We start from the raw sequence: 25750 nt of genomic DNA on the forward strand, positions 1-25750 counted from the left end.
AACATAATATGCTATTAAGTTGGACTTTATCATAAACCAAGTTTCTTTTTTTTTTTAAAGATTTTATTCATTTATTCATGAGAGAGACAGAGGGAGAGAGAAGCAGAGGGAGAAGCAGGCTCCCAAGGAGCAGGGAGCCTGATGCGGGACTCGATCCCAGGACCCTGGGATCATGACCTGAGCCGAAGGCAGACGCTTAACCATCTGAGCCACCCAGGCGCCCATAAACCAAGTTTCTTAAATAAAAAAAAATCAACATTCAAACTGATACTTTCTTTTAAATGGTCTCTTGCAGAGATAAATGCAGGGAAAGGGTGCAATAATTCAGTCCAGCAAGTACTTACTATGCAACCACTGGGTTCCAGGACTATTTCGAGAATTTGCCTTTAACCATAACAAGAGTAAAAATCTGGGCTTTTTTTCAATCTATTTGGATATTTTCAAGCTGTTTGAATTTTTAAAAATATTTATGCTCAACGTGGAAGTGAAAGAGAGGGTCAAACAATGTGCCTGGCTTAACAGTGGGGAGAAGAAAATTCTCATTTCTTCTCTGCCTAGAAAAGGAATGAATAAACAGATCATCTTATTATTTAAAGAAAAAAAATAAAGATTGTTTTGGGATCAAAATGCCTATCAGGGAGCAAGTTTTTGTGTGTTCCTAAAAGCAGGAACCAAGAATTAGGTGAAAGCATCATGCTAACAGAGTGTCCACTGGGTGGCTGTTGAGGTGCTGTTTTTATCCATACAACACAACTGACCAAAGCAATCAGTCTTTAACCACCGAGAGGAGTCCATCTGTGAGTTCTAATTGGCATGTCTGGGAAACCTGAAAAGCTCAAAATAAGTATAACCAGGTTGTCTTTTTTTTTTTTTAAAGGGTTTAAGTCATCTCTACATCCAATGTGGGGCTCGAACTTTTACAACCCTGAGATCAAGAGTCACATGCTCCACTGACTGAGCCCGCGAGGTGCCCCTGTCTTTTGAAAATTAATAAACAAATTGTGGCAGGGTATAGGAATATATTAAAATAAATAAGGAGCAGTTGGGAATCCTTCAAAAGAATGTGGTTGGTTTGTTTGGCAACTCTCTAACTTCTACATTGGCAATATCCAGGAAAGCCTCTTTGCTCTCCTGATCACAGCTTCGCACACATCAGATGCAACAGCTGTTTTAACTGACACATCCACACAACCCTTCCTGACAGGAAGTGTGTTAGAACAGTGACTGTAATTGAAATTGCAGAATTTAGGGAGGCAGCATACCACTGACCAACCGGGAATGCAGTGAGAATGCTGGAGCTACCCCTGCACCTTGGAGAAAGGAACATGTCGCTGCATACAGTCATACCATCCACCCGACTGACGTCCTTCTCTCCCAGGTGGTCTTCTCTCCTCATAATGACTTACCTTGGTGTAGGATGTTCATTCAAAAAGTGCCCGGCATGATATATGAACACCATCTTCTGAAAATGTATGTTTTGCACACACCATTTCCATAGTTTATAATGCCAGATTTATACAGAATATGCAGGGAAAGCGAAATAACAGGATGGGTATGATTGTTGGGTGATAGTATTGGTGTATGGTGAAAGAATGAAATAAAGTATTTTTATTTTACAAATTAAAAATTTAAACCAGATCACTTGAGAATTGGACAACTTAACAATTCTCCTGGAGTGACGTGCATTTACAGGGCAGGTGTTATGCAAAGGACTGGAGCTTGAAAGGAATGAAGTTGTCTTTCAGTGTTTTTATCTCAAGGGAAATCTTAACAGAACAAACGGCCTGGATGGATACTGAGCCAACAGATGACAAGAGGACTTGCTCCATTCTCTGGAAAATATGATAAGAAACAGATTTCAGCTGTTCTTTAAGTTTTTTCTCTACTGGACAACAAAGCTGCCAAGAAATGAGGATACACAGATAATGACCCACACATAACCCCTCCACCTGCATCACATCCTGACAAATCACAGCATTTCTTTGCTTCAAGGGCAGGAAACCTACCCATAAAGAGAAATCATCTTCTCATATGAAATATTGTATTCTACAGAAAAATCAAGCAAAACAAATGAGTATTTCTGTGACATTGTTTAAAAAGAGTTCGAAATACCTCTCACATCAGTAATCAGAGGCTCACATAAATGCTAGAGTAAGAAGAAGAATCCCACTTTCACCTCCATCAACACAAACAGACAAATAACAACAGGTAAAATTAAGAGAAATTAGGGTCCATGTTCTATTACTCTATTTTAAGTACATTAGTGTTTAGCTCCTAGGCCTACCCCCGACATTTGCAGAGCCCAGGGTAAGAGCATAAATGGATGACTACACACCATCCACCTTTGAAACCAAGAAAACAGTTCTTTCCTTCTATTGTGACAAATACACTTTCATAACAAAAAAATCAGATATTATGTGTACAGCTAGGTTTTTTTCATATAACTTAATTTGGCAAAAGACCAAAGCTGAACAAATTTAATTACTATTGCTCATGTTGGGTGTCCAGTTGATGGGGTAGTGATGTGTTCATAAGTCATAAAATGAAGAACCATAATACATACATTATTATATGTTTTCTATAAAATTTATTTTCTTGAATTCCTCTCAGTAAACTTGTTATGTTTTTGAAATCAAGATTTTATATAGGTAACAACAATGATTTGAATAATTAAATATGTAATTATATTCAAAGCACAAAATTTGAATACACTTTCATTGAAAATATGAATTTATGTAAAAAATATAAATAAGTTATTTCATTTTCAAACTAAATGATAATTGTTCTAAAATATTCATTCTAAGGAAAAATACAAATTATAATTAGTAAATAAAATACTTTAAATCAAAATTATTTAAATAAATCTTATTAAATAAGATTATTATTATAAATAAAAATCAATAAATAATCCTACCATTCAAGGTCCACGTAGGTGCCAATGTAAAGAATCAGTATCACATTGTATCACCAGATCTACAAGTACAAATTTAAAAGAGATAAATTGTTTAATATTCCACAACATTATCTAGCTGCCACATGCATCAGTTGAGAATACCACACTAAAGTTGTGAACATTGACAGAATCATGAATGGGAACATATAAACAAGCAAAGTATACTGGGACCTAAGGAACACAAAATTGAAGGTGGTGAAAAAGTGGTTACTGTGGAACAAAAAATTACCCCAGCTGTTGGGCTACTTCATGAGGGGACTCTGTTACGGTCCACCATACAGAGCCCAAAGACGTTTGATAAACTTGGGCTTCATTCCAGTAGGTATGGCTATCTGAGGAGATTCAATCTGCTTGGTGGGAACACAGCCAAAGGAGTCCATAGGTATCAGGCTATACTAGGAGTCAAGAGATGGATGGAACTGTGGTTTCAAGTGATGTATAGCAGAACCTCCTCGAGTAGCAGGAGGGTCCAGGTAACAGAGCTCAGGCTCCATTGACAAGCCTGTCAAAATGAGGAGGATGTCAGGGCCCCAGCCAAGTGAGCTTGGGTGCAGGGAAAAGCTCTATATGCACATGGACTGTGAAATGATGAGAAAAACCCAAAGCAGATGTCTGGATATATACATAGGTTCAGCCAACACAACAGGGGTGTGGGAAAGCACTGATTCAGTAGGCAAATGGTGGGAAACAAACAGGAAGCATGTGGACCCCAGGTCGCTTCCACTCACTGATGGTGCTGATGTAATTTCTTCCATGGTGAGAATAGTTTCTGTTTTGGGTTGAAGTTGAATCTGAATGAAAGGGCATTTGTGATTTGTGATTATAGCTGAGTGGAGCTCATGAAGACATAGGCTGAATGATTTTAAAATAGCGCTATGTCATGGCATATTTTTCAAGTGCATTTATGGGATTGTTGGGGAAATTATTTATTATGGTTTTAATTTATAGGTCCAATATATTGGTGAGGTTTAATTTAACTTTAACTATGATGATGTTTGACCTGATATTCATGGGCAAAGTTTGTATTAAAACATTATGCAAATTTTTATTAACTTATTTCAGGTGGATGTAGATATTAAATGAATTTTGGAAAATCTTTACTATACATCTTAAGACTCTTGATACTGCTATTCCCTATGAGTGAATCTGGGGTCCTGTGATTCTGCAATTACCTTAATATAGACCGTTTTTGTGACAATGCCGAATGGCTGATATTGTGTCCTGTACTTTAGTATCAGGTGTAAAAACAAATCTCTATTACGTGGATCAGCTTTGTCCATGAAAATGCAAATTTCTGAACCCAAGATCTTAGGAGGAAGTTAAGATATATTCTTTCCAGTCCTGAAAATCAATTCTAGATTACTTTTACATTCTAAAGATGGTTTCCAATGCTGTCGGTAATACTGACATTATATGAGATTTCAAAGAAAAAAGTTTTGGATTTGGAACTTGAGTTTCAAGGGACTGTCAAGTGTAATGCACTTTTTACCTGTTCTTACTAGTTTGTACCTTCCAAAGACTTGTCTTTATATGACATGGGAGAAGCATAATCAAGGAGCCAAGGAGCCACCTAAATTTCGGGGCACTACAAGTTAATAATAAGTGGCAATTAATGAATCATAGGAAGTAGAAATCATTTTTATTGACTCTTTTCCTAAAAAGGCACTATCTTTATTTTTTTTAATTTTATTATGTTATGTTAGTCACCATACAATACATCATCATCATTAGTTTTTGATGTGGTGATCCACGATCCATTGTTCTCATATAGCACCCAGTGCTCCATGCAGTACATGCCCTCCTTAATACCCATCACTGGGCTGACCCATCCCCCCCGCTCCCCTCTAGAACCCTGTTTGTTTCTCAGAGTCCATAGTCTCTCGTGGTTCACCTTTCCCTCCAATTCCGCCCCCCTCATTTTTCCCTTCCTTCTCCTAGTGTCCTCCATGCTATTCCTTAGGCTCCACAAATAAGTGAAACCATATGATAATTGACTTTCTCTGCTTGACTTATTTCACTGAGCATGATCTCCTCTGATGGCTGAGTAATATTCCATTGTATATATGGACCACATCTTTATCCATTCATCTGTTGAAGGGCCTCTCGGCTCTTTCCACAGTTTGGCTATTGTGGACATTGCTGCTATGAACATTGGGGTGCATATGGCCCTTCTTTTCACTACATCTGTGTCTTTGGGGTAAATACCCAGGAGTGCAATTGCTGGGTCATAGGGTAGCTCTATTTTTAAATTTTTGAGGAACCTCCACACTGTTTTCCAAAGTGGCTGTACCAACTTGCATTCCCACCAACAGTGTAAGAGGGTTTCCCTTTCTCCACAACCTCTCCAACATTTGTTGTTTCTTTCCCTGTCCATTTTTGCCATTCTAACTGGTATAAGGTGGTATCTCAATGTGGTTTTGATTTGAATTTCCCTGATGGCTAATGATGATGAACATTTTTTCATGTGTCTGTTAGCCATTTGTATGTCTTCTTCAGAGAAGTGTCTTTTCATATCTTCTGCCCACTTTTTGACTTGATTGTTTTTGGGGTGTTGAGTTTGAGAAGTTCTTTATAGATCTTGGATACCAGCCCTTTATCTGTAGTGTCATTTGCAAATATCTTCTCCCATTCTGTGGGCTGCCTCTTTGTTTTGTTGACTTTTTCCTTTGCTGTGCGGAAGCTTTTTATCTTGATGAAGCCCCAAAAGTTCATTTTTGCTTTTGTTTCACTAGCTTTTGGAGATGTATCTTGAAAGAAGTTGAAAAGGCACTATCTTTAATATTTTAGCTCCACTGACAGATCTGAGTGAGGAAATGACCTCCCCAAAGAAAATGCTTTGGTGGAAAATCTATTTTGTTGATATTCAGGCAAATGCTTTGATTTTAACTATAGTTTCATATTACTTCCTGCTTATATCCATTAGAAAAATAGCCAGCAGATCAATCTACCTCTAAATACATGCTCCTATTGTTTTTTTTTTAATTTTATTTACTTTTTGAGAGAGAGAGAGAGAATGACAGAGAGCATGAGAGAGGGGAGGGTCCGAGGGAGAAGCAGACTCCCCACTGAGCAGGGAGCCCGATGAGGGACTCGATCCCGGGACTCCAGGATCATGACCCGAGCCAAAGGCAGTCGCTTAACCAACTGAGCCACCTAGGTGCCCCAATACATGCTCCTATTTTGCTGAAATTATTTTACCAACAGTCAGCTTATTGAAACAAGTGTCCGTATTATAGAGATACACTGTACTGTGTATTTAAAAAATATAGTTAGTGGGGTAACTTTGAAAAGACACATGTGAATAATAATTCTTAGTTTGAATGGTATCTGACAATCTGAAATGGCATAAGAAAGGGTATTCTGCAAGTATTCATTGTCACTACTAATTGATTTCCCAGAATTATTTTTAAAAAAATTATGGTAAAACACATAATATGAAATCTACCTCTTAACAATTTTTCAGTGTACAGCACAGTATTGTTAACTCTATGCACATTCTTTTTTCTTAAGATTTTATTTATTTGAGAGAGATAGGGAGAGAGAGAGCGCGTGCGTGCGTGCATGAGTGGGGGGAGGGGCAGAAGAAGAGGGACAAGCAGGTATCCCGCTGAGCAGGGAGACTGATCCTGGACTCAATCCCAGGACCCTGGGCTCGTGACCTGAGCTGAAGGCAGATGCTTAACCGACTGAGCCAGCCAGGTACCCCTCTATGCATATTCTTGTACATTGGATCTCTAGAATTTTTTTAACTTGTAGGACTGAAATTCTATACCCATTGAACAGGAGCTCCCTACCTCCCCTCCCCTAGCCCCTGGCAATCACTCCCAGCATCACTTTTAATGAATAATTGTTTATTTAGTATTATATAGTTCTAGAATTCTTTAAGAGTCTCTATACATATTATTAAGGAATTTTTGAGTTACTTTTATTGAATAATTGTTTCCAGAATCTCTGAACGCTTTCCAGGGATGAATAGCCAATTTTTACTTCTTTGTTATCTGGTGTTTCTGTTATAAAACATGATTTTTAAGAGGTATTTTGAATAAGATGAAGAGATAGGAAATGTAATTTGTATATCTTCATGTATACATTGTATTCTTTTATCTCTATGTCTGGCCTCAAGGTAAAAGGCTAATTTTTCTCTATCTACAAAATAGTTTTAAAAGGTATTCTTCCATGTCTATCTGTGCAGAGTGGCATCCCCTCGCTTGACTCTCAATACTAGATTGGGAGATAAAAATTTCCAACAGTGGGAGTTAGTCCTTTCCCTGCCTGAGTCTTAGCTTCTTGGTGTTCTTGGCAGGAATTCACTACCTGTAGTATTTCTATCTTTTATATTCCAAATTCTTCATATCCTGCCAAAATTCAGTAGCCCTCTGGGCTTTGCCTCCATTTTTATTTACGCAAAACCTAAACATGATTTTGTTTGTATGACCCATGCGTCTATCTCCTTCCCTTCCATTATCTCACAAGAATCTCACCAGAGCAAAAAACAAAAAGACGTTTTAGGGTCCTTCCAAAAGCTGTTCCTTCATCATTTTATGAAGGGCTTAAAGAAGGAGAGAATCTAAAAGAGTCACTTGATTTTGAAGATGGTTCTCAATATTGTTAATAAGATGGACACTGTATAAGATTTAACATAAAAGGCTTCAGGAACAACACAGAAATGGCACACTATCCTGATCATCAATTACTAGGTTGTGCCATCCAGCACAGATTACTTAATATTGTTGACCCTTAGTTTTGTCATTTGTGAGAAGACAGTAATAATACTTATTTGGCTAGACTATTGTGGGAATTAAATTATATAATATATTTAGAATACCTGGCACAGTACCAGTAGTTACATAGTAGGGGCTCAACAGATATAAACCCCTTTTTTTTCTCTGTCCCCACATCAGAAACCCTACTTAATATGGCTGTGGGTACGAGAGAAAGGGAGATGGGAAGGAGATTAGGAAAAACATTGTATTCAAACAAAGCACAGGCATACATAGGGGCAGCCATCATGCGTGGCTTTTAGTAGTATTACTTGGGCAAAGGATTGGCACCTGTACCCAAAGCCAAGTTAAAGGATGGTTTAGCCTGGCGGATGCCCAGTACTCTGCTCCATTGGGAATACGAAATCATAACTGAAACAAATTGGGAAATATAGTTCATATTTGACTCTTTTCATAAATGTAAAGATGATTGCTCCCTTGAATTGTAACTCAAAAGTCACTTTGGGTCAGAATCAACCTATCTCCACTGGGTATTTTTGGGGCATATTTCTGTAAGTAGGTGGCATGGTGCAGTAACTGGCCAGTCTCAAATGAGACTGAGGTCTGTAGTTGCTGTCAGCTGAAATGTTCAAACTGACTACAGCACATGATATATGCTGTTTGCTGAGAACCAGTGATTTACAACTGAAGTTTAAACATCGTAAGAAATTTTCAAAGATGCTATCTTGTCCTGAAACATCACAAAATAAAACTTATGATAGAACAGGAACCATAGAAGAATGGGAAATGTTTTGCTGGCATGAATGCATGAAAGGGTGTGGGGGATGGGGGATGGGAGAGAAGAGAAACTGAAAATACTAGAAAAAACTTGTAAATATATACATTAAAGTCACTTATCTTTTGTGAATGCTAGTGATTAGTGCTGTCCATATGACAGTACAGATCTGAGCAATAATTCCAGCTTATGTGTGTGTTACTTCCAATGCATATAATTTTTTTATTTTGAACAAAAAGAGAAATACATGTTGAGCAGATATTTTAAGGATATTGCTTAGGAGGGGTGACACCTGCATATCTTAATCCTACCCTGCATATTTTACTAACTGATATCTTAGGCCATAAATGTTAACTCTACTTCTCATACAGAGAACTCACTCAAAGAACAGACACAATCACATTTTTTAGACTTAAATACCCACACATACACAATCATATACTTACATATAAATATACCTGAGAAATAGATAAATCAAGAAGAGGTGAAAGAAAATGAACCCAAATTATAGGGGCTTATAATAGCAAGTGGAAATACAATACAAAAAATATTGTAATTAAACAGAGGTAGGGAACAACTTGGAAAAAGAATACATTTCTAAAAATTACAATACTCAATTTCAAGACTTAAAAAGCTTCAGTAATCAAGGTTGTTTGATTATGGCATAAAAATAGACAAAAGGATTGATGGACAGAATATATATCCAGAAATAGACTTACATATATATGTCAATTGATAAAGATGCCAAGACAATTCAGTGGAGAAAATAGACTTTTTTAGCAAATAATGCTGGAACAATTAAATAATCCAAGATGGGAGAGAGAGAGAGAGAGAGAGAGAACTTTAAGCAATACTTCACCCATAAATGAAAACTAAGTCATAATGGTTATAGAGCTAACTCTAAAACCCAAAACTATAATACTTCTAGAACAAGCAGGAGAAAGTCTTTGTAACCTTGGTTTAGCAAACATTTCTTAGAGACAACATCAAAAGCATGATAAAAAAAAAAAAGATCAACTTTACTCAAAGTTAAGAATGTCTACTCTTTGAAAGACATCATTAAGAGAACGAAAAGACAAGCCAAAAGTTGAAAGAAAATGTTTGCAAATTATGTATCTAATAAAAGACTTGTATTTCAAAACAACTCTCCCAAAATTTAATAAGAAGACAATGCAATTTTTTAAATGGGCAAAAAAAAAAAAAAAAAAGTCAGATTTGAAGCATGGAAGGACTCTAAGTGCTGTTGCTAATTTGCAAATGGAGGGGAACTTGTAAAAGGAAGGCGGGCAGCCTCTAAAATCTGAGGCAAGGAAATGCAGAGCTCAAGTCCTACAATTGTAAAGAACTAAGTTCTGCCAACAGCTGAAAGAGTTGGGAAGTGGATTCTTCTCCAGAGCCTCCAGATAAGAGCCCAGCTGTTCTATACCCTTTATGTCCATCAAGTGAGACCTTGAGCTGAGAAACACAGTTGAGGCATGCTGGACTTGTCACTGCAGAACTGAGAGTTCATGATTTTGCTTTGAGAAGCCAGTAATCAGGGACACCTGGGTGGCTCAGCTGGTTAAGCGTCTGCCTTTCGCTCAGGTCATGATCCCAGTGTCCTGGGATTGAGTCCTGCGTGGGGCTCCTTGCTCGGTGGGGAGCCTGCTTCTCTCTCTGCCTGCCACTCCCCCTGCTTGTGCTCTCTCTCTCTGGCGTATAAATAAATAAAATCTTAAAAAAAAAAAAGAAGCCAACAATCACAACAACAAAAGAGATAGGGCAAATGATTTGAACAGACTTGTCGCCAAAGATGTGCGGGTTGAAAATAAGCACATGGAAAGATGCTCAACATCGTTAGTATTAGGGGAAGGACAAAACTAAAATGTGATATCACGCCACCCCTGGTAGGAGGTCTAAAATTAAAAAGACTGACTCTACCAAGTGTTGGCAAGAATGTGGAGTAAGTGGAACTGTCACAAGCTGATTGTGGGAATGTAAAGTGATCTAACCACTTTGGAAAACAGCTTGGCAGTTTCTTAAAATAGCAAACACAATGCGACTGAATGACTCAGCCATCCCACTCCTAGGCATTTACCCAAGAGAGATGAAAGCATGTGTCCATGCAAAGACTTCTCATGAATGGTCACAGCAGCTTTGTTTGCAGTAGGCAGAAACTGGAAAGAATTCAAATCCTCATCAACAGATACATGGATAAAAAAATTGCGGTACAGCCATACAAATAGGATATTCCTCAGAGATAAAAATAAATGAACTATTAATACACACAAAAACATTGAAGAATCTCAAAATAATGATGCTGAGTGAAAGAAGTCCCCCTCATCAAAAGAAGTACACGGCATTATTTCCATTTATATGAAATTCTAGGAAATGCAAATTCATCTTTAGTGACAGAAAGCAGATCCGTGTTTGCCTGTATTTCATGTTCGCAGTATAAATTACAGGAGACACTTGGCCAAAAATCAGCTTGGAGTTGATGAATCTAATGTCTTCATCATTTGTCCACTTCAATTGGGGGCTGACTTTCAAACTGACTGCCAAGAAAATGAATGTCTTATCTTCAAATCTACCATTGCAGACAACCTGTTTTCTTAGTAGTTCGTCTGTCTCAGGGCAGATCCTCACATATGTGAGGGTGACTTTGTTTTGTGTGTTAAGATTTAAATGTTTTCCTGAAATGAATGTAACATTATGTATCAATTATACTCTAATTTAAAAAAAGATTTAAATGCTTTCATTGGAGCAAAATATGCAAAAAAAAAAGAAGAAATTCAAGGGCGCCTGGGTGGCTCAGTTGGTTAAGCAACTGCCTTCAGCTCAGGTCATGATCCTCGAGTCCCGGGATCGAGTCCCGCATCGGGCTCCCTGCTCCGCCAGGGGCCTGCTTCTCCCTCTAACCCTCCCCGCTCTCATGTACTCTCTCTCTCATTCTCACTCTCTCAAAAATAAATGAATGAATCTTTAAAAAAAAAAAAGAATAAATTCAAAAGGACGAAAAAAGAAAGAAAGAGCATTTGGAAAAAAGTATAGGGTGATGGAAGTCTATATGCAAGGCTATAAATATATCATTCATTTATAATTATTAAATAATAGTATGACAAATTATAAGATATTTATTCATTGAAATGGGCAACTTAATTAAATCTATTGCAAAAGTTTTAAATACATTGATTTCCTGTCATTTATCATTAGATTAATAAACCAAACTCCAAATAGACGTTCTAGTCATTTGATAGCAATAACAAATGGATTAAAAATGCTTTATGAGGTGCAAATTTGTAGTGGGGTTTTTAACATAATAATATTAAGTCAATTATAAATGCTGTATTTGGTTTTCCAAATTGTGATTTGCACTAATACTTGCATTACTTTGCTGGAGTTTGGGTTACATTATTTATCTCAGCTATTTTTGTAATACATGATGTGGATTATGTCAGAAAAACTGTACATGATTTGAATATATCGTTTTAAAAAAAGATTTATTTATTTATTTTAGGGAGAGAGAGAGAGAGAGAGAGAGAGAGCATGCACTTCTGTGTGCAGGGAGGGGCAGAGGGAGAGGGGAAAGAAGCAGGCTCCCCGCTGAGCACAGAGCCCAATGTGGGGCTTGATCCCAGGAACCCCGGACCGCAAGCTGAGCCAAAACTGAGAGCCGCAAGCTCAACCCTCAGAGCCACCCAGGTGCCTTTGAATACATGTTTGTTTTTTTGTTTTTTGTTTTTTTTTAAGATTTTTTATTTATTTGAGAGAGAGAGAGAGCATGAGGGGGGAGGGTCAGAGGGAGAAGCAGACTCCCCGCTGAGCAGGGAGCCCGATGTGGAACTCGATCCCGGGACTCCAGGATCATGACCTGAGCCGAAGGCAGTTGCTTAACCAACTGAGCCACCCAGGCGCCCCTATTTTTAAAAAAATACATGTGGAAGAGCACCTAGGTGGCTCAGTCTGTTAAATGTCTGCCTTCAGCTCAGGTCATGATCTTGAGGTGCTGGGATCGAGCCCCACGTCAGGCTCCCTGCTCAGCAGGGAGGCTGCTTCTCCGTCTCCCTCCGCTCCTCCCTGCCCCCTCCCTGTTCTCTGCTCTCTTTCTCAAATAAACAAATAAAATCTTTAAAAAAATATATGTGGAGTGGGTATTTTATAGGGAAGCGTTTCTGTTATATAGTCTGTGTAGTCTTTGCAGGTTTTGATACCAGATTTTAGGGAAAAAATCAGGTAAAAGTGGTTGACAAGGGAAGATCTTAAATATTTTATCCCTACTCATCTGAGGGAGGGTAGAAGAAGAAGATGAATTTAGTCAAAGCATCTTGGCAATAGCCAGGAGTTCCTTCTCCTGAGGTAGATCCTAATGGGGTTGTGGTGTTTCGAACAGGAGAAGGAACAACATTGGATTGAATGGTGGTTATAGACTTTTGGAGTTAAAAGACATATGTTCATGGGGCGCCTGGGTGGCTCAGTCGTTAAGCTTCAGCCTTCGGCTCAGGTCATGATCCCAGGGCCCTGGTTGGGCTCCCTACTCAGCGGAAAGCCTGCTTCTCCCTCTCCCACTCCCCTTTCTTGTGTTCCCTCTCTCGCTATGTCTCTTTCTCTGTCAAATAAATAAATAAAATCTTAAAAAAAAAAAAAAAAAGACATACATTCAAACGTCAGCTCCACCACTAGAGGCTCCAGATGATGAACAATTTACTAAACCTCTCCACACCACTACATCCTTACCTGTTAAGACAGGGACAGTAATGGTACCTATCTCCCAGGGCAGTTGTGAGGATTAAATGAAATCTTAAACATAACGTGCTCAGTGAAATGCCTAATGCCTAAAAAGAGTTCGATGGCTGGTGGCTATTTTATAAATAAAGGCAAGCCACATATGGGTGGCTCCAGTCTAGCACAAGAGGTTCAGAACTACAGCCGTTACTGGTGGGAAGAATAGACAATGGCTTTGATAAGTATTCTCTTGTAAGTAGCCACTAGCCAATGTCCCCCTGTAAATTCAAATTAATTTAAAATTCAGTTCCTCAGTTACACTGGCCACATTTTAAGTGCTTACTAGCCACAGGGAGCTGATGGCTACTACACTGGACATTACAGATATAAAGCCACCTTTGCAGAAAGCTCTAGGGGACAAGGCTGGATTAAAGGGTCTGTGTTAGGCTGAGTACCAGGGCAACATTCCTGAGTAACTGGTTTACCAAATGTCCACATCAAAATTAATCTTCTCTCTCCTCTTTATCTTTTATTTTACAGAATCTGAGGCTTATCAAAACTCTGTTATCCAAGAGCTTGTGCAATTTTTCAAGCGGTTAGAATATTTTTGATCACTGTTTATACCAGTGCCTGTGAATGCACTGAGAGAGATTCTATGATGGAGGCTGTCCTTGCTTTTCTTGATCGAGTTTCTGAATTCTATCATTAGCCTGAACATCTCTGCAATTACCCATATCTGGTTATTAACGTGTTATTTCTACACTCCTCCCCCTCCTCCTCCCTCCCCCTCCTCCCCTACCCCCACTGAATTGAAAGCTGGGAGCCTGTGAGATTTTTAAAGTGATCATTATTTTAGTAGCAGCTGGTTCTTAACAGCCCTGGGTTTGTGACGGAGGTGACAGGATCTGTTTCTGTGGCTGTATTGTCCTAATTATATTCCTAATGGATCACAAGTTTGGGGACAAAGCGATGTTACATATTGCAGGGCAGCATTTTATGGTATGCTGGGAACATCTAAATGTAACGTGTAGCCAATGCATTTACTGTCATTAGTTAACCAAGCAGCGTGTGTGCCTCGCGTGTGCCTCTTTCAGCTCCCTGACCCACATTTCATCCACGCTCTGCTGTTTTTCTCCTGCAGGGTTATTTCCTGAGTAAAGCCCAGAGCTTATGAGTCCCCCAGCAGAGAGCTCTGTTCTGACCTCCCTAAACAGGCAGCTTCACCTGCTGGGCTAGTGTTTTTCTGCTTCCTAGTCAATCTGTTAAGATTTTAGCAGGAGATTCTTGGATACCTTTTTCACAAAACATATGGGAGATTGTAATTACTTTGGCCTGGTACAATTTTAGAATTGTGAGAGCAAGGAAGAGGTGCAAATCTTCTGTTCATAAATAACCAAATCTGTGGGTACTTTAAAAGGCATTCTGTGCAGCAGGAGAATTTATGTGCCACATTTCACCCTTGGCACACTTTCCAAATGAATTGTTCAAAGAGAAGTTATATTAGGACAAATAGAAATGAAGACTAAGACCAGATGTGGATTTTTAGTTAATATTTATGCAACACCCAAAGGGAAGATGGTATTGCACAATAAACTAAAAATGTCTTAGGCAAATAAGGAAATCTTTACCCCGAGGACCTGGCACCGCAAAGGTATGAATTATACAACAAAGGCCTGGGAATGCAGAACAAATGCAGGGTAGGTCGGGGCGACTATAAAAAAGAATTCATTGAGGAAGTGGTGAGGTAGCAGATGTGTGGAACCTACTTTGGGAAAATAAGGGCTTAGCACTTTTTTGGCCAGTCTTGTGTCTAAGGTAGAAAAGTCAAGCCAACCAGCCTAATTTCCTTCATCTGTGGAGAGCAACGGTAGCTTTAAATAGAATACATACATTCAGAACTGAGGTAGCAATCTCACAATGGGTGAGTACACCTTAATAAACTAAAAAGCAATGTCCCCAGGTTTGAAATGATCTCCAAGGATAGTGATGACATCTTTTAACCGATTCCGCTCTCCCCCATTGGTGTTCAAGGAAGGGGGAAAACGCAGACATTGGCTGCTTCTCAGGCCTTGGAGAGTAGTCTGAAAGCAACCAAGGTTTAATGCATTGGGAGAATATTGAGACCCACGTCAGATTAAAAGAGGAAAATTTGTTAAAAGCAACACAGCTGGTTTTTCAGCCTTCCGTTCATCAGGGAGAGCACAATGTACATTTCTCACCATCTCCCAAGCTCCCAATCCCCTGGAGTTGGGGGTAGGAGAGGAGAAAAGGAGGAGGTGGAGGGGAAGGGTAGAAAATATTTATTTAAAACTATTGGAGCCTTGAAGTGAAGACAGCTCTGGAAATGCTTACAAGCTTTAAGCACGCTGAACCCAAACCTCTCTACTACTTTCATGCTTCTGAGTTCTCTTAATTATTGAAGAGAGCTGTCTGTGTGTGACTTACCACAGGTTTTCCTGCAGAGCTGATGCACCTTAAGAATTTTTAACCTACTTCCTCCCCCTCTCCTGTGTTAATTCTTCACTGTTTGACATGGACAACAAATCAGCTTATCTTATTCTCTCATGATAAAAATCTGTGGATTTTCAGCTGCTATAGAGTTTCTGCTAAGCACATTTATTTGTTCATTTCTCGTCAACATTTTGTGTTGTTTTTAGTTTCTTCTACCTGTCCAGATGTTACAGGCTCTGGGTATTATGTGGAAAACCAGGCTGATAAGTTTCCTGCCCTCTTGGAGCTGTCATTCTAGTGGGGATTCCAGATACAATGCATGCTTTGAAGAAAATCATCAGGATAATGAGACAAAGATTGCTGAGAGTGAGGCTACCTAATAGTGTGGGCTGGGAAAACCTTTCCGGGGAGAGCATTTGAACTAAGATCAGAATGCTGAGAAGGAGCTAGAGAAGGTCTGAGAAGGCAGCCCATGAGGAAAGAGGGGAGAGTGGTATCTGAGGAGAAGGATGTCTGTATTGCTGATGCAATGTCAGGGGAGAGAAGGATCAGGGCCAGATGAGGGCCTGGCTGGCCATGGTAAGAATCACAGTTTTATTTGATGTGCATCAGGAAATCATTGAACATTTTAAAGTAGAGAGATTGTAGGTTTTCAAAAGAATCTTCTAATACCTGAAGTTAAGAATGTGGGGTAGTGGGGAATTGCAGGAGTAGAAATAAGACCACTTAGAAAGGTACTGCCTTAGTCCATCCAGGAAGTGAAGGCATTTTGGACTAGCATTGGAGTAGGGTGGATGTCATGGTCTGCATTTTGGAGGTATAGATCTAGGTTTTAGTTAGCAACTAAAAGGAAAAGAGAAAGTTGGAGGGAATAATAATAATAATAACACTTCTATTGCTTCTAGGTATTTCACACCTTAATTACTTTACTCTTCATAATAGTATGCATAAATAGGTATTATTTTCATCACTGTTCATAATGGTGAGAAAAAAAGGGGCACAAGGAGGTTAAGTGACTGGCCAAAGGCTTCTCCGGTAGTAACAGCACAGTGGGGACTCCAGCTCCTGGGTGCTCTTCAGCCAGTGTACTAGGATCCAATATTAACATATAAATGCAGTGGAGGGATACAGATACAGAGGAACTTGATGGGTTAACTACCAGGATTTTTTAAACTTTTCAACAATAAGCAGAGGTTATGGAGTTAAAAAAAAGGTAAAAGATCTGTCTCTGCCTTTAAAGATACAACTCTCTTTTATGTATGCTTCCGTATCTCAGGGAACAAAAATGGGCCGTCGTGCATGGCATAATAGATATAATAAATATTCATCACTTCATCTGTGTCTACACAGATTTTTTTGTGAAATCAGGAAAAGATGGAGCTGTGTTTCGCTGACACTCAAACCACAGTATTTACTTTTCAGGCCACTTCCTGACATCCAGGGGATTCGATTTCTTGCCTGAGTCCTGGAAAGCTCGCTAGTTAGATGCTTCCCTTCGAGGGCGGAGGGCGGGGGCGGGGTCAGTCAGCCCTCTACAGGTCTGTTTTCCAAGCATTGTGGTTGCCGTGCAGCAGGGGGCGCTGTAGTAGTGCTCATCGTGGTCCGACCGAGCCCATCGCGCGCAGCCAGAAGGCGGCCCAGCCAGGAGGAGGTGTGGCAGGCGGCCCACCGTCCTCTTTGGTCTCACAACTTTAGTACCCAGAGCTCATCTACACAGGCCATTCTTCTACACCATAATTTATCAGGTTGGACGCCTTCCATCCAGTCCTGCATCCGGGCGGAAAGGAAAGGACATTAGCTTCCCGCCTTCCTAGGTTTTGAGGATAGCGCTGCACTAGGCTGCAGAGGCGTCTCTTCTCTATAATGTTTCGAGTCAGCCTGAAAGTCCCCCTGAAACCCCGAAAGGCCCCCGCAGCTGCGGCGTGTGTGTATGTGTTTCTTTCCTCTTTGGGGGTCCTTTCTTTTTAACCTGACTGCGGGAACATTTTCCTCCCCATACATCTTTCTATTGACATTTGGGACAAAGGTAGGCTCGGAGCTGAAATCTCTCCCTCCTGAGATGCCCCTCAAGCTCTCCAATACCCCCTCCGTTTTCGGCTCACGCATTGTGAGCGTGTATGAGAGGTCGCGTAAATGTGGCAAGCGAGGCTGCATCCTTCGCCAAACCTGGTCTTCCTCTCCCGGTCCCCAGAAGTCCCTCCAGCTGACCGGACTTACGCCTGGCAGCGCTTGGCACACACCGCTGGGGCTCAGATCTAGTCGGTGCCAGGCGCCGCCAGGCAGCAGCGGCGCGAGCGACCGTGTCCTCCTTGGTGTCGATTCTCGTCCAGCTCCCCCTCCCAGGGCGCACTCCAGCTACCCCTTTGGGCTGTCTTCCAGCAGTCGCCCTTGGGTCCCGAGGGCTTTCCAGAGTGAAATCGAAGGTGAAAGAAACAAGAGGAGGGCGGGAGGTGGGTAGGAGGAGCCTCGGGCCGCGGGGAGGTGGGAGGAGCCTCCAGCCAGGGGGTAGTGTGGGAGGAGCCTTAGGGGGAGGATCTGGGTGGAGAAAGGGGCCGGGCAAAGCTGGGATGGAGGGTTGGCCACGCAGGCGCGGGGGGCCGCGCCGAGAACCCCACGCGGGAGCTCCTGGAATCTCCAGCCACCGCTCCTCACTTCACTGGAGAAGGGGCTGGGGCGGGGAGGGAGCTAATAAAGAGTGAATGAGCTGCAGCGGCTGTGGCGGCCGGAGTCAGCCCGAGCAGCACCGGAGCCGTGCGCCCGGGAGGCGGCGAGGGGAGGCGGTTCGCCTGGTCCCTCCCACCCGCCCCTCTTTCTCTCTCTTCCTCCAGCTGGTCCCAGAACCCTGCTGGGTCCGGTCCCTCTGCCCCCATCCCGCATTCTTCCACCTCCTCCGAGTCCCACTCCTCACCTAGGGCGCCCCGAACTGCCATGGGTTAGGGTGGGGGCCGCGAGCCGCGCGAAGGACCAGCCCTGTGCATCCGCCGCGGGGCGCGGAGCCCGAAAGCCGCCAGCCGCTCGCGGGCGCCGGGCATGGGGAGCGTGGTGTGAGCCCGCACCCGGAGAGGACGCAGCGGCTGCGGAGACGGGCGCGAGGAGGAGGAGGAGAGCGGTGGATTGCAAGGACCCGAGGGAGGAAGGGAGGGACAAGAGGGTGGGGAGCTAGGAAAAAGTGAAGCTGGGAGGAGAAGGCGGCGGAAGGTGGGGATTGATGCTTCTGTTTTTTGTTGCCGCTGCTGCCCTCGCGCTGGGAGCCGAGCCGGAGGGAAGGCGGTGGAGAGATGATTGCAGAGTTGGTGAGCAGCGCTCTGGGGCTCGCCTTGTATCTCAACACCTTGAGTGCGGATTTCTGCTATGATGACAGGTAAGGGGTCGGCGGGCTGCGTGGGGACTCCACGGTGGCTCAGAAGCTTCCCGCTTTAAGGCTGAAGTGCGTCTTGGAGGAACTGGTCCAGCACCTGAATTGAAGGTTTAGGAGACGCGTAAACAACACCCGGAGCAAACACCGGGGAAGCGAGCGCGCTGGGCGGTCTGAAGGAGTTTGGGTTCCTAGTTTGCAGCAGGTTCTTTCTCTTGCTTATTGGCTGTTGGCGAACGCTTAAGTTTCTTGTCGGAAATCGCAGCAATTTGGGGAACTGTTAATGATCGTATTAAAAAAGTCTTAGGTATTTGTTGGTGCACGTTGAGCGATTTTACGTCTGGGCTGGAAGGAAGCCGCTCCCCGACTCTTAATAGATCTTCCCTGTAGCGTTTCCTTTTATTGATGGGACACTTTCATTTCCCGAGGAAAAAAACACACCTTTGCCGGTTACCAAAATAGTGGAAGGAGAGAATCATACTCTGCTTCAACTTTCCCGTTTGACGTGTATGGTACTTTACTTTGAGCCAAGATAATGCTGCTGATGGGCTTTCCGGCTCCCCCCCACCTCGCTCACCAATCGATGGAGTAGCACTTTATAGAAGCCTAGGCTTTCATTTCTGTTTGGGAGTTTTACATTAGACGTTAGCGATTCTTTTGTGCTAATTGGGGAAGAAGACGCCCCTAGAGACTGAAGTTGTCTTCTGCATTTGGGCTAGTTTGGGTGGCTAATGAGACCTGAACTGTGTTGTCAAAGAAACTGCATCGATTTCTGGAAAATGTCACAGTTGTGCTCGTGTCTCTACCTATTTTTTTAAATGTTGTTAGTGTTTAGAAACTGATGAAAAGCTCCAATAGCCATTAGGGAAAATTCCAATTTGTGCCTTTCCGGTGACTTAATCTGATTACAATTAAAACAGATGCATAATTAAAATATATTAGGGAGAACAGCACGCCTGGCTAAACTTATTAACCGTCCTGGGGTGTTTCATGCTCCATTGAAATGAAACCATCCAAAAAGTGAGCACAGATTTACTTTGACAGCTTTTCAGCAGCCTCTCTGGGCTATGAAAAGTGAATGGATCCCCAGGGTCAGGGCAAGGCAGAGAGTGAACTTAAGCAAAGTGGTTGATAGTGAGGGGAGGTGAAGGCAGAATCTTCTCAGGGTGGTAATTACCCATATTCTGTATTCTCTGGTGTGCCCACTCTCTGGCTAAAAGCATGTTCATGGATATATGCTTGAAATCCGTGAATCTTTGTTTACACCCACATGTCTGTTATGAAATCCCCTGATAATAGGTGCAATGAAATAAAGCAAACTCTTCTTAATGCATTTTATGTAGTGTCTGTCAGAGATTGGTTGATAAGGAATCCACCATGAGGCATGAACTTTTCCCCAACTTTTAAGCAGTGTATAGATTTTAGCAATTATGATACATGCTCTGAGAAATAAATGGTCTTTGTGTAAGAGTGAGGTGAGCTGCTCTGTTCCTTCCACTTTTGTGTTACTGTGCACCTACTATTTCTAGGGCATGCGAAGAAAAAGCTCTTCCTTCCAAAGATGGGTGACTTTTCACTAAAATGAGCTCAGGGATGATCTGGGCAGTTCTTGGTTGTGTTGGGGACAGTTTGAGAAGTAATCATTTAAACTAAGAATAAAGAGCTTGAAAAAAAGCAACTTACTGTAGTACAGTAAGTATTGTAGAACACTGTGATAAGTCAAGCATTCCCAGCGTATGCTCTCCTTTATCGCTGTTCAGTTCTTTAAAAAGTACATATCAGAAGAAAGTATCCTGTAAAAGATGAAGGCTTGAACTAAACTGAATTTGCATATACATTTTTCTGTAGATTTAATGCTTATTATGTGTTCTTTAATCATCAGTCAGTAGTGTTAGGACTTCATAACTTGGGGAGAATAGTGTCATTGAGATGATAAATTAGTTGTACTTTGTTGGTGGGCAATTGTAAGTTCTGTACATGTTATAGGTTGGGTTGCAGTGTCAAAATTCCTGACTTCTATTTAGCTATATAGATGAACATCGATGAGTTGTCCATATCATCTCATTGGTAGCTTGCTCAATATATGATATATTACTGTTACGATGTTGAGAGCCTGTAAATATAAATTCCACTTTGCTACAACTTGGAAATGTATGTTAGTCTAATTTTCTTAGTAGCAGAACTGCATATGCAGTCCTATACTCTTAAGAGTGTGAAGTCTTAACAGAATCAAACTTGGTTTTTATGTATCCTAGAAATTCTGAAATACCTATTAATAAGAGTGTGGTACTTGCTGGATGTCTGCATAGTATGCACAGGTGATTCAGTGCCCAGGTGCTCTGTAAAATGTGGCTTTTCGGATACACTTTTTATCTACTTCCTCTAACTCACTGGTATGTGGAGCTGGAAGAGAGCTGGGGAGTCAAGTGGAAACTGGAGGATGATGATAATGTTTACTTCCACTGCTCCATTTCAGACTACAAAGACTCAAGTTTAAAACGTTGTGTAAACTGCATCTGTGGATTCCACTGCGCTCCCCCTTCCAGGAACTTTGTGAAATAGAGTTCTAGAAGGAGAGAGGCCAGTGCTAGGAGCAGCTCACAAGGAAGGAGATGGCTCTTACGCTTGACTTGTTTAACTAAATCAAGACTCTGCATTTTAGCTGAAGAATCTGGCATTTGCTGTAGGAGGGCTTTATATTGCTTCAGCTTAAACATTATTGCTGTGGTACTTCTCAAAGTTATCATTTCTTTTAAATATAGTGATCAAGTTTACTTTGTAAACTATATATATATAATTTCTTTCACTGTTTGATGTAGCTGGGTTGAGATTAAGTGGTAATCTGAAACTTTTTCATAGCAAAATCGATGTCCCTATGGTAAAACTTAATATTTTACAAGTGTTTTTATGCTAAACTTAAGAACATGGCTAGGATGTGATGAAACAAACGGAAGAGTAGAATCATCATATCTGATGAAAAAGCGTATATAGTTTCAGCTTCATCCCCCCCTTCATCCCCTTGCCTTCAGTCTAGTCATGATTGTATTGAGTCTTAAATTATGGTTAGAGTACAACTGGAATGATAAATATACAGTCTTTGCCAAATTTTAAGTCATGATGAATGTGACCTCTTGAAGGACCCTCTCATTTTCTGGAGAAATTTGGTGTTTAGGTCAGTGGAAAAAAACTTGCTGATCCTAAATTCTCTGCTCTCTTATGTATTTATCGAATATAACAATTACATCATTTTCACTATATCTACTTTAAAAGTACTATTATAAGGTTTGCATAGAGATAACACTAAAAGAGAGTCCATTTACTTCAGAGCAGCAGAAGGATGCCAGCTCTATTGTTTTGTAGTCTGATTTCATTTTGCACATATCACCTAATTGATGGCAAGCCTTTTATGATGTATAACAAGTAAGTAAGATAATACACCTAATACATATTTTTATTCTTGGGTGAATAAAATCATGCATTCTTAAAAAAAGATAATTTGAGTTTTTGGAAGTGGGAAGTGGGTTTGTGGCTGCTTTGAAAATTGTTTTCCTTATTGCCCATTTTACATTTGTTCAACCCAACCTTGATCATTAACATGAACTTTGGGTTTCTTAGCTATCTCATTGTGCAACAATTGTGTGAAATTTGGAGGAACAACTCCACCATAGAAATAGAAATTTCTATTTTTGAATCAAAACTACTCCAAACTCTTAATATCACATTCCTAATTTATTCATTTGGATGTAAATATAAATCAGTTTTTATGGAGACACAAGTTAAAGTTATAAAGATTTTGATTAACAGCCTTTAAAATGAAAGAATGGAGGATTTAAGGCATGATAACTTTTTTTTTAAAACCATTTTTTCCTAAAGATAGTCAACTATTCCTTCTACTTGGCCTTTTAAAGTTATTATCCGTTTGGGTTTTGACCTGGTATGATAAGAATCCCTTATGAAATGAGCAATCACTCTGTTAATGTCCCTCTAAAAAATTCTCTCTAATAAATAGACTTGCATGGGCCAATCTGGGATTGTTATCTTAAAATTCTAGTATGTTCAACCATTGAAGTCATGCTTGGTATTTAGTAAAATCATGTTTAGGAAGAGTTACTCTAAGATCACAGTATATAAGGAAGAAGTTTGCTTTGTATCAAAGGTTGTCTCCTCAGGTCTTTGTTGGAAGAAGTTAGTGGGCACAAGGGTGCTGTTTTACTGATTTCCTTCTGAGTTTATGAAAAATATGCAAGTGGTTATAGTTTATAGTTTATGAAATATTTTAATACGATATTTTACCTTCTAGCTAAGTTTAGTCAAATCTATGCAGAACAGGTTCATTTTGCTGCTTGAACAAGTACATCTCTTAATAGTAAATTAAAATTAAGTGAAGCCAGTATGGACTACGTTGCCTTACTTTCAGTGAGCCTGTCACATGGGGTTTATTCTAGCAAATGACCCAAATACAAGCACCGAATGGACGTGTATAAATGCCATAGGGAAAATTATGGCTTCCAACATGAGTTAGGAGCACAGCTTGTCTTCTGAATCCCTCTGTTGCTGTTCTGTACGCTAAAAGCACTTATTTAAAATGCCCATGATGTTACGGCTGTTTATCATAGGCAAAGGGTCCATTTCCTCTGGAACAGCCACTTTCATAATATGAAGAAAGGACAGAGTTTACCCTTGTCACTCTGAAAAATGACAAACCTATAACACCATTATTTTCACTTAATATGCTTTTAACACAGTAAAGTTTACCTTTTAAATTTTTTGGTTTTCTCTTGTAAGCTAAATATTACGTCAGCTTTGGGTCCCTACTTTAATGGCTTCACAAAAGTGACACGTGTGGCAGCCATGATGGAAAGGACAGATGGGTTGTTGCTTGTTAAGACCCCTCCTCTCTGAGTAGCTGTCCTCATTTAGAGCCTGGTTGAAAAAAAAGGGGAGAGGCATATCACCAGAAACTGCGTGCTTTCTGTTTTTCGTAGGATGAAGAAGGCATAACATATTGAATAATTACAGGTGTAATTGTGCACAATGCTAGATGGCTTCTTTGAAGATTTGATTTGTATGTACTTTTGAGGAATAAATGACTCCAATAATTCACTAATTACGAATACTCTGAAACACAAACGTCTTGTATATATGGTACATAGTACAAACAGCAGCTGTTCACTGTTGTCAACAAAGCATCCCTACCTGTCTGTCCTTGGCCTACCTGTACTGTAGCTGGTGTCCTAAAGTATTTGAGTCTGGGAGTCTGATGATAGACTTGTAAAAATGCTGATAGATTGTCCTTTAGCAGAATTTCACTTGCAGTTAGTCATGTTTATTTTGATTGATACTCATATTTTAAAACTTAGATTGGGACTCTTTTGGCTTCTTTCCCAGAAGAGCAGTGCTGAGGATCCATGGTAGGTGGTTTGAACTGGCCTTGTTAATGGTCTGGTGCTCACTTGCACTGCGTTCATACACGTAGAAGCTTTGGAATACCTCTCCCCAATTGTGTCCTTCCTGTTTGTCCAGATCAGTTGTTTTCCTTGGAGGAAAACAGTGGTTGAACATTTTGAGTTAACTAGATTTGCCTTGACTGGTCATAGGGATCGAAGACTTTTGCCTCAGAGATTTTTTTTTGGGGGGGGGCTGTCTTTTCTAGGCAGATAATTCCATCAAGATGCAGCACTATCAAATTTCTATTGATCTCTTTTCCTCCTCTGACAGTTTAACTTTTCAAACATATTTGTCAGTTTCTCTGGTACTCAAGATTTCCTAGAATCAAAGGTATAAATGTTCATTTCAGCCTTTCAGAAACTTTTGGGGATTACAGTTTGGGGTTCAATTATAACCTTTTTTTTTTTCTTACAGCTAAATAGGAAAGAATCGAGTAAGCCTACCCACTCAGGAAAATTTTGAAGAAGTCAGGAACACTGAAATGATTTGTTTTCAAGATGCTAACATGAAAAGTTGCTTTCCTGTTTTTAGAGTAATTTACTTTCTTTGAGGGTATGTCTTAAGGTGCAGTTAATTTGAACAACTAGAAATGATTGTTTTAAAGATGAGATGGGCAGAGAGATCTTTATTTGCTCAGGTCTAAAAAATTAATATGGAAATGAGATTAGAACTGAACATTCTAACTTCACCTTTAGATTCCATTTTATTGTGGGATTAAATGAAATTACTAAAGGTATACACATGCCACATTGCTTGAGGGCAGTGCTACAGTGTCTGTTTTAAGAGTACCTTGGTATTCGGTAGAGGAGATGCTGTTTGTCTTATGATAATTTGATCTAAGCTTTGGTTTCTTGATTTCTTTGCCAGGGCATTGTGTGATATCAGAGTGAGGCAGGGTGTGAAGCATGGCACAGCATGTAGTCATAATGAAGGAGATTGACTAAATTACATGATTTGTCAAATGAAACATACATCAGTATCCTTGCAATAGCATCTGTGTGCTATGTGTGGTGGCCAGGTGAAATGTTTCTGTCAGATCCCTTTGTCTTTGATGATTACCCTTCATTTCTGTGGCATTTATTATAATAAATGTGTCATTATTCCACAGAAACATCATTGTAAAAAAAAAACAAGTTCACTACAGGTTTATAATTGTGATTTCATTAGGAAACAATGTATAAAAAAATAGTGCTGTGGGGTAAAGGAATTTACTGACATTTGAAACTGAAAAATTCACAAGTTTTGATAATGAAAGTTTTTTTTTTTCCTGTGATTCCAGATTATTGATTTCTCTAGAAGTAGAGAGTTTTGACTGTACTCTCCTAGAAATTCTCACTTGGCATCAT

The 25750-nt window shown here is 40.4% G+C and overlaps 1 protein-coding gene across 1 annotated transcript in view; it reads left to right on the forward strand.

Moving 5' to 3' along the window:
• The first annotated feature begins 18806 nt into the window (after window positions 1-18806).
• Window positions 18807-25750, forward strand: part of TMTC2 (transmembrane O-mannosyltransferase targeting cadherins 2) — a 390535-nt gene continuing 383591 nt past the window's right edge. Inside the window, exon 1 of the mRNA XM_028105476.2 lies at window positions 18807-18962. Coding sequence (XP_027961277.2) covers window positions 18880-18962 — 83 coding nt within the window. The 5' untranslated portion in view covers window positions 18807-18879. The remainder of the gene's footprint in view (window positions 18963-25750) is intronic.

Source organism: Eumetopias jubatus, unplaced genomic scaffold (genome assembly GCF_037043125.1).
Source record: "Eumetopias jubatus isolate StellerSeaLion01/CBP00866 unplaced genomic scaffold, mEumJub1_p1.0 scaffold_8, whole genome shotgun sequence".
Taxonomy (NCBI): Eukaryota; Metazoa; Chordata; class Mammalia; order Carnivora; family Otariidae; genus Eumetopias; species Eumetopias jubatus.